Source organism: Sinohyriopsis cumingii, chromosome 3, assembly GCF_028554795.1.
Source record: "Sinohyriopsis cumingii isolate HCF-2022 chromosome 3, ASM2855479v2, whole genome shotgun sequence".
In the NCBI taxonomy this organism is placed as follows: Eukaryota; Metazoa; Mollusca; class Bivalvia; order Unionida; family Unionidae; genus Sinohyriopsis; species Sinohyriopsis cumingii.
In genome coordinates this window covers 60,251,513-60,270,737 of record NC_142963.1, presented here as the reverse complement: position 1 = coordinate 60,270,737, position 19,225 = coordinate 60,251,513, and the positions used below count along the sequence as shown (strand labels likewise).

The 19,225-nt window shown below is 35.1% G+C and overlaps 1 protein-coding gene across 2 annotated transcripts in view; it reads left to right on the top strand.

The window, feature by feature from the left end:
- Nucleotides 1–13,348, top strand: part of LOC149802944 (zinc phosphodiesterase ELAC protein 2-like) — a 105,357-nt gene extending 92,009 nt beyond the window's left edge. Inside the window, exons 20-22 of one of the 2 annotated variants that reach the window (XR_016420111.1) lie at nt 917–1,061; nt 7,069–9,011; nt 9,107–13,348. Coding sequence is in view for 1 of the 2 variants with exons in the window: in XM_089952459.1 (XP_089808585.1) it covers nt 917–1,061; nt 7,069–7,314 (391 nt within the window). In the remaining variant the exon portion in view is untranslated. Of the gene's footprint in view, nt 1–916; nt 1,062–7,068 lie in introns of both variants that reach the window. The other variant, XM_089952459.1, reaches the window with a different exon arrangement.
- The last annotated feature ends 5,877 nt before the right edge of the window (nt 13,349–19,225 follow it).

Below are 19,225 nucleotides of genomic sequence, written 5' to 3'. Positions count from 1 at the left end.
ATTGGTTCTAATTGTACCCAATGACCCTAGTTTATTAGTTTTTCAAATTGTTATTTTGGTTTATTTTATGATCATCAGTTGTACCAGAAGCAGTTTTTTATGAGTGTAAAATGCATTTTGGCCAGGGGACTTCAGCCACCTGGACCCCCAGATCGGGGGTGCTGCCCCTTGAGACCCCATTGGGGGAGGACCCCCAAACACCTCTAAAAATGTTTTCAGCTTTTTTATGGAAGACCAAAATCATGTATGGTATATATGGAATATACAAGGTTAGCAAGCACGCCACTGTACTTCAGAATCCGGATCACTGCCATCTCACCTCTGTCTGCGTGGGTTCAAGTCCAAGGCTCGGCTAGTGTAAGTACAGGGAAAGCCTGCCAGTAGCTTTTCATGGGTCGGTGATTCTTCCCTGGGTTTTCCAGGGTTCTTCCTCCACCAGTTATACTGGCCGCCATGTATAGCCTATCTAGTGCTGAAAAATGGCGTTAAACCCTAAAACAACAACAACTTCAGAATCCAAAATGTGCCTTCAGCAAATTTCTGGTGTCTTGTGGATTTCACATCATGACTAAATTTGCTTAACTGACTTTGAAAAGAAACAAAATTATTAGATGTTGTATATAAAAAGTTTCAATATTTTTCAGGAGCTTAGGCATTCATAAAATTACAACCAGAAGTTACATTACAAAATTATTGTTGATAGACCTAGTGGGAAAACCAGTTGGATAAATGATTGCTTTCTGACAAATACATATCTGATAACTTGAGGTTGCTACATAAAAGATATTTCGTAAACAAGCTGGATGAAAAAGTTGTCATTGTGACACCTAAATTTATTGGTAATTGTGACATACTTGAATAAATATGTTTTTTATGTGCAATATTTGTTAATTCATAAATTACGTTTTCTTTTCAGCACAACATCCCAGGCTCTAGACATCGGACGCCAGATGAAAGCAAAGTTCATTCTGTTAAATCACTTCAGCCAGCGATATGCCAAAATCCCTTTGATAGATGAAAAATTTTCAGAAAATGTTGGAATCTCTTTTGACAACATGCGGGTATGTTTACATTTTATCAGCCTTTACTTTACTAAAATGTCAAAGTTAAGTTTATTTATCACATACAGTTTATATTAATTTGTGCTGTGATGTCATAGTATAAACATTGCATGCCACACTGTGCCATATTCATCAGCTTTTCCTAATATTGCATGCCACACTGTGGCATAACACCTGGCAATATTTTCTTACACATTGTGTGCCACACCATGACATAACACCTTGCAAAATATGTAAACTTGTGTAGCACATTGGCATAACACCTAACAACATTTCCTAACACTGTGTACCACACTATAGCAAAACACCTAGCAACATTTCCTAATATTTTATGCCACACTATGACATAGCACTTTGCAAATTTTCCTACCAAATTCCTTGAACAATGTGAAGCCCATTGACATGTATGAGGAATGAAATCTCAATATCATTTGCATGGTACATAAAATTTATGAAACTCATAACTGAAACAATATTCCATTTGCCTAATTTATGAAGCTTTACAGCTGCATTGGGGCAGTACCGTGACACATAGGCAATGACAGTAATATCTTGTACATGCTGCTGGGCATGTTTCACACTGAGATGGAGCTGGACCAGGATAATAAACAAACTGAGTGTGAGGTTAAACATGAAGATATAATATTCTCAGATCCATCAATTGAGAGAACAGAGTTAAGCTTTAAGGCTGTGGTACAAGAAATTTACAGAGTGTTGCTCATTTTTGAATGCCATCCTCCCCCAGTCACTACTCAGGCCTATAAGATCAAGGCATCAGTGGACTTGGATTAAGAAGAGGAAAGTCTCTCTTTCCATCTTCTTCAGCAGACATAAAAAAATGAAAGAAACTGCAGACTCTCCAAATGTAAGAAATTTTGAACCAATATTCATAGCTGCCAAGTGTCCCATTATTTTTCCGTATGCGTCCTTATTTTGGATCTGAATACAGGTGTATGTTTTTCTTATTAAAACTCCCTCTTTTTAATAATAAAAAAAAATTAAATAAAAAATTTCCTTGCAATTTTCTGTCCAGAACAGGCACCCGGTTCCATCCTGAGAGTTAATGTATAGCATATGTGTAGGAATATAGTTCTAAAATATGATTGGTTCATTCAAAATCGAGGCTACCATGCTAGTCTTTAACCATTAGAGAAAAGCAGTTGTGACTATCACTGCATCTTATGTTTGTAATATTTAACTTCAAGTCATGTCGAAAAGGAAAGCCGAAGATTCAGAATTTTCTCCAGCATGGATAAGAAAACAGAACTGAAATGACAATTGTACCATCTTGATTAGATTTGTGAAACCATCTAGTAAAGGAGAAAACTTAACATTTTGCAAATTGTGTTATGGTGATTTTGTTATTGGGCATGGAGGCACCCATAACATAAAAAGAACATAAAAAAGCTAATCAGCAAGCTAATAAACATCAGCTTGCTGCTTCATCATCAACAACAGCCTGAACTTGTGACGTTAATAAATGCCCAAGATAACCTTTTTGTAATTTGATTGATGTTCGGTTTACTAAATTTCTTTTAGAACTGAACCTTGCTCAGTTACTAGTGTTGCTGGCAATTTATTTTGCGCACTTTTTCCAGACAGTACTCGTGTGCTAGAAGGAAACAGTTCTGTAAAAAACAATCACACAGAATCCAGATGGTACATTGGAATCAATAATGATTGAAAAAGCAAGGTACGGAAAAGGCTTCAAACAACAGCATGTGTATGTGTGTGTTGCATTCTTGCACCTTCTTAACAGGCACCCAACTGGAACATGATGCCTGTTCAGAAGGTGCACGAGTTCAACACATGCATCTTTGACATTAAATAATTAAGTTAGATACCTTCCTACTTTACTGATGGTTGTAGATGTTGTAAATAGTTACATATGCATTAAAGTTTTAAAAAATCAGTATTTGTTCCTGAAAATAAATATTTGTATCCTAAGCAGTCAGTATTTTTTAACTCTGGGGTTGGCAGTCATTATTTTTGTACCCTGGGGTTGGTTTGTACCCTGGGGTTGGCAGCTATGCATTATTTTTAAGATATTAATATTGTTACACCTCAGTTCTTTTATGTTTGTATATACCTTGGATTTTTTTAAAAACATCTTTACTGGGGATCCGGTTGCCTGAGTAGTCACTCATGCATCACACCTCTCTCCATATGCATTTGTCTCTGCTCTGCCAACATGGATATATTAGAAAGCTTGCCTGTAGCTTCCTGTGGATCAGTGTTTCTTCCTGAAGTTTTACTTCTACAAAATATACAGGCTGACATGTATAGCCTATCTTGTGCTGCAAAATGGCATTAAACCCACAGAAACAAAGCAAATAACATCTTTTCCTTTTGTGTTCTTACATTTATTCAGGCTTTTCTAAGGCTTCTTTACCAGTGACCATTTCATCTTGCTGGTACAAAACTAACTAAGATGCCTTGCATACTGAGCTTTGTGCCTTAGACAACAATTTCTGGGCTGTAAATATGACTGCTCTATTATTAATAAAGTTGAAAGAAAACAATGTTTCTCCTGCCACATTGACATTGATAAGTGATTTCATCATTGATTGTGGACCTGGCATTGTTTGTAATTTTCTGACTTGCCAAAAAATCAGGTAGCACAAAGGCTTGGGAATCAAGAACATGAATGTTGAACATCATCAGCAGAATATCACATGATTCCATGGTGAATGCATTGACTTCCGCTGCTAATCTGTACTTAGTACCATAACACATGTCTGCATTCAACATTACCTAAGCCATCTCATGCCCTGACCTCAAGGATGACACCTTTTGGGTTGCTTTGATGTTTGGAGGCCAAAAAAAAAGAGGAAGTGAGGATACAGACAACAAAGGAACTGCTCCTCCAACTTGATGTTCAGCCTCCATAAGCCCAATCAGTCGCAACCTCTAGGGACTGCCCAATCACAAAAATCAGTCCCAGTCCCAGTCGAATGTCAGGATGCACTAACCCACTTGTGTTTCAGGAGGCATCTTTATAGATGGGGGCAAGAAACATTGTTTGTTGTTTTCTTTGTCTCTTGACTTGTACCATTGACTTGCCACCCTGATTGGGCATAGACTGCATACGGGTGGGTAATAGACTTTTATATTTCAACAGTTATTGGATCTTACTATTCATGCAGTTGGACGTGCTATCAGATTCCAATAAGGACAAAATTATGTATATGGGGATCTGGTCATTGATCGATAAGTGAGAAGCTGAGATTTTGAAAACACAATCTCAGTCTTTCTATTCCGGGCTTTTCTTGTGCAAAAGACCAACTCCAAGTTCAGGTTGATCATCAACCTTAGCCACCTCAACAAATGTATTTTTCTACCATAATTCAACATGGAGATGGCACAGTTGATCTCAGAAGGACAGTTTTGTTATCAGTCTCCTGCACACTTTGATGTCCCTATCCACCTGATACCACAAACATTCCTTCAATTTACTTACCAAGCATCAGCCAATAGATATTTGCAAAGATTATGTTTTGCACAGACACCCTGTTATGGTCAGTTTCATTCATAGTGATGGTGGCATGTTTGGACAACAACCTAAAGTTCTATTCTTGTCAAGGGCAGGAATGATTTCCTAACCCTTTTGAGTCATCACATTGTTCTGGTGAACTGAAAAAAATCTGACTTCCATCTATCCTAGCTTTATATCCTTCTTAGTATCTCACCAATTTCAATCTTGTACAACTCCTTTTGGACTGTCTTTTGATGCATTCCTTACAGATGGCTTTGCAGACTAAATGGCATCCCTATTCCAGTCCACTCCATCAAAAGGTCACCATCATGAATGTTGTATCATTTCTGTATCTCTGGAAAAGCCTCAGCTGGAAGTTATGGTTCGTGGGCCAGCCTGTTGTTGGACTTAGATATTGTCAGCAGCAGGGGTTGGAGGCAAGAAAAAAAACCCCGCTTCACATCCACCTTCAGGAAATGAAGGCTATAATCATCTTTCATTTTTGGAAGAACCACCTTTGTGGAAAAGTAGTCCTAATCGTGTTGGACAACTTTGTTGCGTTGACCTAGTTCCTCAAATGAAGAATCAACTCACCTGACCTGTGGGTTCTGGTTTGGCTGTTTCTTTGTTTCTGCTCCCTGCTCAATATCCGTGTTCAAATCAGACCTATTCCTGGCAGACTCAGTGTCCTAGCTGACTCTGTCAAGAAATGGTCAGCTGTGGTGGTGTCCGATGATTGATCTTTTAACAACAAGGTGGAATAACAAACTGTATGGGCCATAGATGCAGCTTCAGTCAGTTGGGAGAGATTGAGAACCTTTGCCTAACAACCAATGATGTATGTACTGAAAATAATACAGAAGTTGAGGGTCAGAACTGTGAACTGTTTCCGATAGCTCCTCCCAGATGGGACAAATCCTGGGAAAATGATCTACTTGATTTGGCAGTAGATCTGCCTGGGAAAATTCTGTCCAAGCCAAATCTTCTCAAACAACCATTGTCATTTGTCTTTCAGCTTGTCAGGACCAACTCCTCTTTCATGCCTAGCTCTTGTCAGGGGGACCTTGAAAAGGAAAGAATTTATAGTTTCAGTTGTGGAGAAGACAGCTTAGCTTCAGCATGCAGGTTTTGAGTTGCATGCCCTTTCAGTGGACCCAGACTATGTCTGGTTTTGATTGGATGGTTCTATGGTCTTAATGATGCAACCAGGCTTTGTAGTCAAGAATAGGCTGACCATTTATGGGCAATCAAAGAGTCATCATATGCTCCCTCTCTTTGATATATATATATAATAAGAAGAAGTGACTGTGCAAGGTTCTGTCAACACCTTAAAGCACTGGTGTAGATTTTCCTGCTTATTTTTTATGAATTTATTTTGCCATTCATTCACCATTCAGACTTTCATTTCTGGAACAGTACTCAAAAATTATTAAAGATATTTCTTTGAAACTTTATGCACATATTAGACTAATAGTCTAGCCTTTTAGAAATTCTTATGTTAAAATATATATTTATTTTTTTGTCTGCTGATGTGCCCATCCATCTGTCATTCACACTTTGTTTTTGGAAGATAAATCCAAAACTGTGGAATAAATCCCTGTGACTTGGTACACATACAGTATCATATCAGTGATCTGTTGCTGTTGAGAAAATATCAGTTTCATTATCTTTAAGGTTTTTCCATCTGTCCATCCATCCATCCTATAGGATATGACTTTTCGTTTCTTGTTTGGTTTGGTTTGGTTTTACACCACAGCAACACTTTTGAAGGTCATATCATGACAATGCAAGTAGAGTAAACTGCAGCTGCAGTGGCCAAGGGCATACCACAGTAGCCAATCCAATCTGATCTGATAGCGAGGATTGAATCTGCATCCATCTGGTAACAAGTCCAAAGACTTAACAACTGAATCTTAGGACTACATTGTTTACAGTAAAAAAATCCAGAACTGTTGAAAATAATCCTTTGAAACTTTATATTGATGTGATTTTGGTCAAGATGTGTCCTCTACTTTTTGGTTTCGTTTTTGTTTTCTTGGGTTTAATGCTCTTTTTCAGCATTAAATAGGCTATACATGATGGATGCATTTTGGAATTCTAGGTGAAAATGCATTAGTGCAAGAAATCTTATTACATGCAACCATGGGTGTAAAGAGAGCATATTAGATTTCTGTCCGTGGCATACAACAATGGTGAAAATAATGCACAGAAAAATACACTGACACGTATTTTTGTTGTTACATCAGCAGAAACTAAATTATTAAGAATGAATGTGACCCAAAGTAAGCAAGTATACACACACAATGTCTATCACTTCCCTGCATGCTTTATAAACTTCCTATATATGAAATATTTTACAAATCATTGTCTCCTAACAGACATTTTGGCAAAGCAAGGAATACAGGTTTTTTTAATTATTATTATCATTATTATTATGTTTATTATTATTATTATTGTCATTTTTGCTGTAATTGTTGCTGTTTTTGTTATTAATATTATTATTGTTATTACTGTTGTTGTTTCTAATCCTAGGTGAGTTTATCTGAGCTGAGAGCTATTCCCATGCTGTACCCAGCCTTGCAGACAATTTTTTCTGAGCATGTGGAAGAGATGACAGGCCGAATTCAAAAGAAACAGTTAAAGAAAAAGTTAGAACAGGAAGCATGGAAACAGCTTCTAAACAAAACTTCATCAGTTAAAAAGAATATTCAAGGACAGAAAGATTCTCAAAACAAGGAAGATGATGCAATGATAACAAGGACAAATGTTTGCAAATGATTGTCGAAGATAGTTTTGAGACTGACTATTAAAATAAGTACTTTTTGAGTACTTTTTAAAATGCAAATACAGATGATTCTGCTTGGATGCAAACTTTTGGAAATTTGATTTTTATAGGTTTGAACAGTATTGCTGAAAAGTCCATTGACACATTGTGTTCATTCAGTTTAGCTGTATTCATTCACTATAGCTGTGACCAATAAATGAAACTGAGCTTAGATGAACCAAGCTGCACATTTCTGTTAAGAAATTCACTTCTTATAGATTTATGTGGAGTTTACCAATTAGGTGTCAAAATCATTCTTTGCTTATCTAGCTGCAATAGGTCAACAGCTAATTCCACAGAATCACATGAAAAAGAAAAAATCACAGGGATTAATTTAACAGGATTTGTAAACATATTAATTTTGTCAAATCTAACTTGAAAAAAATGCACTTCGTAGAGCTAAAAAAACACATCAGTACAGTGTCAAATTGTTACAAGCTGCACATTGTGAAATAGCATGACAGCCTTGAGCAAAATTCAACAGCAGTCTATACCCGTCATCTGTGTATGTGTAATGCTGAACATCACATCAGCACAATACTGGTTATTTGGTGCTAGTTTTTGCATAAGAAGCACAGAGTAATATAATATACATGCAGGATTGAAAAACAAAATGGTTGTAAAATTGCTGTTCATTGCAAAGTGCATTAGCCACAATTCTGTAGTTTTTCAAACTGTACTATGAATCCAGCTTGAGGGTATAGACTGGCATCCCTATAGGGGAATCGGTTTCTGTCATCTGCTTCAGATAATTGCAACCAGACATGGCCTGTCCTCGTGAACCACAGCTTAGCTTTTCAAATATCTACTGTGTTAATAATTAGTTACTCCTTCAGCTATAGTGACTGTACTTTCTTTTTCCCATACTTTTCTTTGTGATGACCCTTACATTGGGATAGATTTTCAGCTAAGAATATTGCAAGAAAATGCAAACCAACCTATACACTTTCAAGTGACTTTGAATGGCTTAGATTTAATACTCCAATTATTTCACAAGCAATTATCATTAAATGACAAATTGTCATAATAAATGATATTTTAACTTTTTAATTATAAATGATTAAAACTTTTTTGCTCACTTCAACAAAGTTGAAGAGATCTGTTGTATTACTCACTACACAATCATCTACACAAATACACTGCAGCTCAACCAGTTTCACTTTTGAGGAAGTGGGCAACATTTTGGAGTGGGCCTCATAGCATGGACTCCATTGGAAGAGGGCTAAGGTAGCTAACTTTGTACCTGTACATTAGTTGTTAATTCTTAGTCAGCAACTTTTTGTATTTAGCTCTTGTTGTTTGGAAACCAAATACACACTGTTATACCTGGAATCTTGAAACTTCATGACGGAATGCACCTTGATGAGAACTCTACTTACAAAAGTATGTCACTGTGACCCATATTTATGAGAGCACTGACTAAAATTTTGTGTTTTGAGTTTATTTCTCAAGCTCCAGTCATGCTAGAAACATCAAATCATTAAACTAGATGCTTGTGTGCATCTGTATTAGTACCATATCCAGACAACAAAAAGTCTGTGCATCTGTACCATATCCTGACAACAGATGAGTGTGCATCTGTACCATACCCTGACAACAAAAGGTATATGTGTGCATCTGTATTAGTACCATATTCTGACAACAAAAGAAGGTCAGTGTGCGCATCTGTATTAGTACAATATCATGACATCAAAAAAGGTCTCTTTATGCATCTGTAATAGTACCATATTCTGACAACAAAAGAAGGTCAGTGTGCGCATCTGTATTAGTACCATATCCTGACAACAAAAGGTCAGTGTGTGCTTTTTTAGTACAATATCCTGACATCAGTAAAGGTCTCTCTATGCATCTGTAATAGAATAGTACCATATACTGACAGCAAAAGAAGGTCAGTGTGTGCATCTTTATTAGTACCATATCCTGACCATATCCTGACATCAGTATCATATCCTAACAACTAAAGATGATTGTGTGCAACTGTATTAGTGTATGCATCTGTATTAGTGTGTGCATCTGTATTAGTACCATATCCTGACAAAAAAAGGTCTGTGTGTGTCTGTATTAGTACCATATCTGACAACAAAGGATGCGTGTGCATCTGTCTTAGTATCATATCCTGACAAGAAAAGATGATGAAGCAGGTCACCATGGTCTATATTTCTTGCTGCAGTGACTTGGGTAAAACTGTGTTTTAAGTTTTCTCAACCAAAGTTTGTGCTAGAATAATCAAACTAGATGGTTGTATGTATCACTACTACTACCACACCTTCATCTCAAAAAGGATGTGAATGGTCTTAGGGTTTAGCTCAAAACAAAATAGTTTTTTAAGCACCCTGTAAACATTGTTATACCCAGTTTCTTGAAATTTTGCCTTGTATCTAAATGAGTACAGCACCCTCATCACAAAAGTAAGTCATTAGGAGCCATATTTAATGCTTCAGTGCCTTGGTTTCAGTCTCAAGCACTGTTTATGCTAAAATCATCAAACTAGGTTATGGTATGAATCACTATTAATACCACACCTTTACAATAATAGGTCATTGTGACCTATATTTATCATTTTACTGGCTTATGTTCAGTTTTTGCATTTAGCTCATGATCACATTGGTGTTTTATCTAATGTATAAGACCATTATACCTGGAATAATGAAACATGGTGAAAGGATGCATTTTGATACATACTTAATCCTCACCTTAATTATAGATTACATTACTCTAATTGCAGATAGGTATACATATTTCATCAGCTGCCCATTGAACAAGCAATATAAATGTTTTTCAGAAATTCATATTTAGTTTGGAACTAACCCCTAAACATGTAGTTGTAAAATTCTGGGCACACATCCATAACATCAAGGACCACCATAATTTGTATAGATGAATACCATAGTGTGTAAACATCTGTGCATGGGCTGTCATGTACGTTTATAAGGGTTGTTTCAAACTTGCTTGGAAATGGTTTTGTCTGGGTCATTTTCTGTTGAAGTTTTAGAAAATTTAAAAAATTAAATTCATTGTTTAATTTGCAATTGATTAAATATTTTTACCTTTTTGTGATTACAGTACTGTAGTATAGCTACTCCAGTCAAAAACCATAATGGCTATACATTGTATATTGCAATATGGTTGCCCTCTGCAGAGTACTTGTGTATTATTGTACATGTGATGCCTAATCAAGGTAATTATGGATGTATGAACTATGTTTGTACTGCTGACAGTCAATCCAAGGTTATACAGAACTTGAGTTGCACCCCATAAAATCTGACTCATCTGGGTGGACAACGATAATAGCTTTTCAAGCAGATTCAAGAACACCAATTCAAAAATAACATGACTCTGTTTATCAACTTATTACCTCTACTTTGATACGATGGAAAAGAATTTTCATTTTTGTTATTTTATGTATTTTATGCTTTATTGCAAAGGCAGATAGGTTGTTATGTAGGTGGGTGTGTGGGTAGTTAGGTAGGTGGTTCACAATATGTCAACACAATACTGGCAATGTAATTTGAATTTAAAGTTCAAATTTTAAATGTTAAAATGATTGAAAGTTCAAAATGTAAAGATAAAAGATTGCAAAAATATCTTTAGTTACAAAAGGGACAATGATAATATTAACAAGCTTAGGAGACCAGTGAAAGTAGAGTTCAGCTTTATAATTGTTGTTTACACTGTGCTCTGATTTATATATTTTCCGATTGCATGACCAGACTTTCACGTTAGGAAAATAGGTTGTCCAGTAATAATTTGTATTGATCCTGTGCTCCTAGGCAATAGGGTGTCCACTGGGACTGACTGGTCTAAGTAATTCACCTTACCAGATCACAAATATATGTTATTTCTGTCCCTTGAGTTCAAATCTTGGATTGACCAATATGGGTATGTGAGAAAGCTTGCAGTAACTTCCCATGGCTCTTCCTTCACCAGATATTCTGGGCACCATGTATATAGCCTGTCAAGTACTTAAAAATAGCATTAAATCCCACAAAACCAAACCAAATCTAGGCAGTGGATTTTTTTTACTCCTGCATTCAGAATACTGTTGTTTACACTAGTTCATTTCTGCCCCAACTTGGAGACTGACCAGTATTAGGACAGTATATTGTGTGTCCATTTCATCTTTTATCAGGGTTTTTAGTTTTGTTTTGTTCATCAGTGTTTTACAGCATGAGCTCATGATTGTTTTAGTAATTCTTGCCCATGCTTTTCTAGAAAATAATATTCATTGATCTTCACCATCAGTATATCCATATAATGCCTATTTTCAGTAAAACAAACAATTACAAAAAAGTAGTCTATCAAAAGAACAAACAAATTACAATATTCTGACTAAAGAAAATCGCCTGAGATGGTCTGGCAAGATATTTTTCCATGCTGAATTTCAATAGACTGGGTTTTAAATTTTATGAGGAATCAAGAATAATATAGTGCTAAGTGCAGCAACTTGGCATGTTCCAAAATTTAACCTAGTCAGCTTTCTAGTGTTGAAGACAAAAAGACCAGTCTTTCATTGCAATATGCCAACACATCTGCAATGTGTGATCTTTGTAAGAGAAAAATAATGAAGCTATTTTCCCCCATTCCCCCTTTTGATATATAAGGCTAAGAAAAATGTATTTGGGTAAATCTTTGATTATTAGATAGATAGTTCTCACTGGGAACATGAAATTAAGCATTATCATCAATCTGTACTCACCTTTTCAGTGAAATTTAATATTATACCTCACTAAATACATGTACTTAGAAAGCTACCAACTGCTGGGGTAATTTTCAATTCCATGCTGTGGGTGTCCCTGACTATGATTGCATTAAATCTACAGTCCATAGGTTACACTGAAAGTATCTGTTAGAACACAAACCAGAAAGAAGCAGAGTAGGTAAAAGATATTCAATTCTGTTCACTCAAAAGTTTATAATTTTTAATGGCTTTTTTATCAAAATTAAATTGATGAAAGATTTTCTTTTAACCAACTTTTGCAGAGTAAAATTAACGTTCTTATTTTGCATATTAAAATGAGTTGTTTGTAGATTTATATGAATTTTCAGTTCTTATTTTCATTTCTTGTGTCGTATATCCTGTGGATAGTACATAACCATATGTCTAATTCAGACGACATGGGAAAGTCTAAAAGATATTGCACTTGTTCTAAGGCAGAATGTTATTGATTCTGTTCAGAACAGGTCATGTGTGAATCTTAAAAATATTAATTCAGGAAAAGACCTGGAAATATTTGTTTCAAAATGTGTTTGATCCTTGATGATCTCTAATACTGTTATCAATTAACATAATGAAATGTTGGTCTAGCCACAACATTCAGAAATTCTTTAATTTTTTTAAAAATTTTTATTAATTCTGTTTTATGGTCTAAAAATGGTTGGCATATAGAAAATTAGAGGATCAGTAGCTCTGATTTGTTAACAGTAGTTACATGGTTATAGTTCAGGATAGAAACAGTAGGTTAGGCAAAAATACAAAATATGTCAGAAATGATGTGTGTTTAATAATATTTAATATATAAACTGCCATAAAATAATGAATATGCATGTGATAATATTAAACAGCAAATATTTTAGGCATTTTAATATGGCAATATCATTTTAACTTTTAAGTTTTGTTATGCAATGAGGTTAATGTGTACATCTATGCAGGCACACCGTCAACACCTGGTTTGATTGGGCAAGGACAAATATAAGTTTTTACAGAATCCCAAATACACAAGTCCACCTTGCTTACTAAGGTTGGCCTAAATATAATAATTCAAAGTTATTATCCAGCCATTCAGGTTACTAGTATGCATTAGAAACCTACAAACAATAAATATCTGTTCTTTAAATTCAATACTAAGTTTGAAACAGTAGTTCCAACTTAATTTTGTTTGATGTTACATATTTATTGTGTTATATTTTCTTCAGCTTCTTGTTAGAGATTCTTCAGTTTCATCCCAAAGGTGAATTGTTTTGCTATCTTATAAAACATATTCATTAATATTCATGTATTGTGTACTTTAACCATAACTTCTGTTCAGTTTTTAAATATCTTTAAGCTGAGAACTCTTTTCACTACACAAACACAAGTGATTGTCAATAAGTCTGATGCAGACTGCTGTTTTGGTCACCACATTGGAAGCATGGTCAGATTGTGATTACATAAACCATACTCCAAGTGGTAACAAGCAGCTGTTGATAGACAGATGCACAGAAAACACAGGGCCTTGCTATAAGCTCACATGGCTTTATGGCCTAAAAGTATCAAAGCCACTTTTACTAAAAACAGAAAAAACTTGAAATGACTTTTCCAAAACAACTGAAGATTTTACTAAAACTTTATTAAAGTTATCTGGATATGAAGACCTCTCAACTCAGTATAAATGATGCAATTCCATCATCAAGTATGACAACATTACCAAAAATTAGAAAGATTTCTTCTAAAAAATCACGAGGCAGAATTTGATCTAAAATGACAGAAACCATTCTGGCAATGAGGGCATTCCAATTTGTACAGCTGATGCTGATCTGCCATCAGATATGGCCACTATTGCTAAAAATAGGAAATAAAGTCATACCACCATTACTAAAATATAGCAGAACTGAATTTGACCAAATTGTACAAAAGGCATCCTGGCATATTTGGGGGCCCCGAGTGGCCAAGTGGTCTAAAGCGCTCTCCATTATGGATCACTGCCATCTCACCTCTGTCTGCTTGGGTTTGAGTCTAGGATTTGGCCAATGTGGGTATGTGAGAAAGCTTGCCAGTAGCTTCTCGTGGGTCGGTGGATCTTCCCAGGGTTTTCCTGGGTTCTTCCTCCACCATTAATACTGGCCACCATGCATAGTCTATCGTGCGCTGAAAAATGGTGTTAAACCCCACAACAACAACAACAATCCTGACATATTTAATTTTTTACATGAGTTGCTGCTCTGCCATCAGATATTGCTGGCATTACTAACTTTAAACAACAACTTCACAAAAATGCTCAACAGAATTTTACCAAATTTGTCAGGAAGCGTCCTGGCATATTGTGGTATTTCATTTTTATACAACTTTTGCCAGTTTGCAATCCACAGTCTTTTTGAGAAGGGCCCTATGTGTCCAAGTGGTCTAAGGAGTTCTCCTTTACAGAGCATTAACATCTCACCTCTGTCCTTGTAGATTCTAGTCACAGCTGAACTAACAGTGCTATGTGAGAAAGCTTAATTGTTGCATCCTGGGTTTTTTAGCCCATCATGTGCTAAATAATGACATTAAACCCCACAAAACCAAAACTGATCTTTTAAAAATTGCTAAACATTATTTGACTAATTTTTACATGAAATATCCATGCATATTGGCATTTCAGTATTGGACAAGTGATGCTGACATGCCATTAAATATGGATGGGTATAGGAAAACCTGAGAAACCTTGAAATGGTTGTTTTCACAACATATGCAATCCACAGTATTGGAAGAATTTCAGCAGTCATCGTCCTGACCCAGATTTCTTGACCAACTGACCATGTCTTTGTTAGGTAATACCATCCAGGTGAGTATCATGGTCTCTTGTCAGTCTGTTTGATGCTAATGTTTTGGTCATTTTATGAAGCATTATTTATGTTTGAGACCTCCAACATAATATGCATGTATACAGATAAATGCATCCTGCTAAGTACAGTGCAACTATCAAAATTAGGTCACAGTGAAGTACATTTCATACTTCAACAACTTTGTTTAAGTTTAGATTTAGTTCAGCTCTTGAGCGTAATTGGATGCAGAGGCGTGCTAGTTTGTGGATGTATCTTGGCGATCACAGCACCATTTACCAAAATGAAGTCACTATGACCTATAGTTTATACCTCCGCAAATCTTACTAATTTGTTGCAGTTATGTCAGGTTTTTTCTTCTTCTTTCAAGCCTTTTATTTTCTTTTCAACAAATTCTTTGACATGGATATTGATTAAACTGATTTCAGTGACCTATTTCTCTTGAAAGTAACAGCATAAAACTAGGTTAGATCGGATTTAACAAATACTCTTAACATTAATACATGAAGGAGATGTTTATTTATAAATGCAAATGACTTTATTTCTGACAAATTAGCTCACACCCTTACCCTGCCACCTCTCATAAACTTAACTATAATAGTGGAAACAATACCACCCTTAATTGCTCGTACAAAAAGTTTCATAATCAGTGTAATAAAATGTAACTCAACATAATAATAAAAAAGATTTTCAACAAATAATCACAGATTATATCATTTTCAGTGGATATGGTCAATGCATGGATTATTTCAATAGAAATGATTGATGCATGGTATTAAGAAAACAGTTATGATTAATGCTTGAACTTATCAACAGATGTGATCAGTGTATCATATTATCAGCAAATATGATAAATGTATTGTTTATCGAAATTTACTTTTAGGTTTAAAACATATACGTGTGTACACACACACATATATTCCATAAACTTATGAAAGGAGCCATGTAGGTTCAGTGATTAGCTTGCCAGACATGATGTGTGTTCTTGGGCAAGGCACTTTACTTCAGTTGCCTGAACATCAAATATCCTACTTGTGTTAATGTTCTGTAAAGCACCCAACCAATCAAACTAAATCCATCAGCATATGATATTATCTCATGTCATCCATGATCACAAGATATATCTGATTCACAGCTCACGACAAATGGTTAAGGAAGAACCACATGTGCTCCATTACTCTGGGCCTGCCAAAGGATCCTGCAAGAATCTCCCAACCCATTGGTCCAGAACCTTTGGCCCCCACATTCAGTAAATTAACATTGTCCCTTAAATCAACATATCCAGACTACACAACCACCAAGTTACACAACAGAATAAACTACACAAAAGACCACCTGTAATAATTGTTTATTACATTTATGCTATAAACATGCTCTCATCAGTAGACACCTCAACATTTAATTATGCTTACAATGGTTCTGTCCACTGCATCCTCCATGGAAAGCTGTGACAAGGAAATCTTGAACTAGGACACTATAAATCTTTCAAAGATGCTTTTTACGGATAGAGACCTAACTGGAAAATATGCAGTACAGCAGCATCTTTTCCTTGTTTTATCTTAGCTGCATCTTGCCCATACAATAGGAAATGCCACTAGCCTCCCACCATCCTGACACATAAGAATTACAGGTTAAATTTAAACTCTTGAACACCTACAGACCATTCCCAGTAATATCCCAAAGTTTGAAGTCTCAGTTTTAAGCTGTATAATAGTTGTATTGTGCATACACAAAGAGAAGATGATTTGTATGATGCCTATCATTTCTTTGAAATTAGAAACTCATCAAGAGTTCACAAGATACACTTCTTTGATGTTTCATTAGAATCTCCGCCATCTTTGATGAGAATCTCCGTCATTTTTTATGAGAATCTCCATCTTCTTTGATGAGAACCTCCGTCATCTTTGATGAGAACCTCTGCCATCTTTGATGAGAATCTCCATCTTCTTTGATGAGAACCTCCACCATCTTTGATGAGAATCTCCATCATCTTTGATGAGAACCTCCGTCATCTTTGATGAGAATCTGTCTTTAAATGTGTTCCGTAAACCATAGAAAAGAGGTCATGGCAGATGTATCAATAAACCATAGAAAGGTGGTCACTACAGATGCATCAATAACCCATAAAAAAGAGGTCATGGCAGATGCACCTACAATGTACATTTAGAGACAATAACTTCAAATGTGTGGTAATTAGAGGTACAGACACCATCTTTAAGTGATGATTTAAATCTTGCAAGAGGTCCAAGTAATATAATTTTTAGCTCTACTGGTCATAGACCTAATGGTGTTTATGGGATGGTCATAGACCGAATGGTGTTTATGGGATGGCCTGTTTTCTGTTGTTCATCTGTCTGATGGCACAAGTTTGTTATAGCTGTTCGTAATAAACTACTTTGAGAATTTAAATGAAAATTTACATATTTGTTCCTAAATGAAAATGGTGCTGCTTGAACATCCAGTATACCAAAAAGACTTTTAATGATGTCTACTTGGTCCTAAATGAAAATGGTGCCAATGTGACCTTCAATTTGGCCACCATGGTTACCATCTTGAAAATCTTTTTATTACTACACCTTCTAAATGGAACATCTTATTAACAAGAGATTTTAGTCAGAAGACGTAAAGTGTTTGATATCAAAGAGAGCCACCATGTGGTAATCATGTTGAGATCTTGTTATTAAATTAAATTCCAGTATTGAATGCGTTGATGTGCCTATACTGTCAAATGTGCCAATGGCCTAGAATGTGATGTGTTAATAGTCTTTTGACATATCACAATACATATAATTCAAAATGTCCCTGAATGAATTCACAATATTTCCAAATGAATGATTTAGTCCAAGAAATATTAATGAGCACTTTGTAATTCCAGTGAATAATTTAATAGATAAATTCACCCAAGTTATAAACTGAATGCAACAATAAGACTGATTCCACTTTAGATGTTAAGGTAGGAATGAGTCATTTTTCAAGTAAACAACATTGAAATAGAAAGCTAAAACACAATAATAGAGCCAGGATGTAGGTCAGTCTCCTCTCTTAAACATTTAAAGTTTTCAATAAGATTAGGAATTTCCAAGTGGAAAACTAATGTCCTAGAACCTGATTCAGATAAACATGTTACCTTTATTAATAATGGTCTGAATATTTAATCTTTAATCACAGAGAAGAATGAGTTCTATATTATGATGTTTACAAAATAAATGTCGCTAGTCAGGTAGACCATTAACTTGATTGTGGACTAAGGTCTGTTACAAAATACAGGTATACGTAACATTAATGATAGAGAAAAACCAACAAACATTACAAGTTATATAAACATAACTGTATGTTTAGTTGCAACAGCTGACAATGTTTTGAATTAGTGCCCAAACAAAGTTGTACAAAACTTTACTTAAAAAAGCAATTCGTAGTGAACCAGTATGAGACATGAAAATCTCATTTCAAAATGCATACATGCATATGGAAGAAGTCGATTAAAATAAGTAGAAGTTGTTTTGTATATTTAATTTGTACTGTGTATTGATCTTTGGTCATTATATATATATATATATATATATATATATATATATATATATATATATATATATATATATATATATATATATATATATATATATATTGTATTGTATTGTGATTGATATTTATCCATGACTGAGGGTAAGAGTTGGACCTACATGTCTTGTGTCACATAGGGTAAGTATTTTTACTTGATTCTGAGTTCTATATAAAGCCTTGATTTTGACCTTAGAATTTTCTTGAAACTTATTTTGCTCACTGTTTGGTGAAAATTTCATTTAAGTTGACCCTCATCCTGGTTCTCAAATTGTGATTTAGCTTTTTTTTATTAAGGTTGATTATATTTCTCGTTCCTATTTTAACATCAGTATTTAAAGGCGTCAATTTGAGTTGTATTTAAGTTAATATTTGAGAGGATTTATTTATTTAAATTATTCACTGAATAATTTTGACATTTTAGGTATCCAGAATTTCAAGATTCTCACTATAGTCCTCTACCCATGTTACTAACAGCAGGTTGTATTTCCAACCTAGTACTCAGAGTGACAATGTCACCTAGAGTTGTTCAGTCTAGAATAGTTTTTCTTCATTTAGGACACTGACAGATTATTGTATTCCCAACAGAATTCATAATTTGTATTACGAAAGAATCAACAAAAACAAAAAGACACAAATCTGGCAATGATAAAATGTCTCTCAAAATGCATAGCGACGGCATAAGTTTACAACAAAAAAATCGAAGTCATGCATCTTACACGTTCGACAGAATTTTGTGTCGAACTCTCGTTGACCTCAAATCGAACCGTATGCTTTCTATGTCAAAGT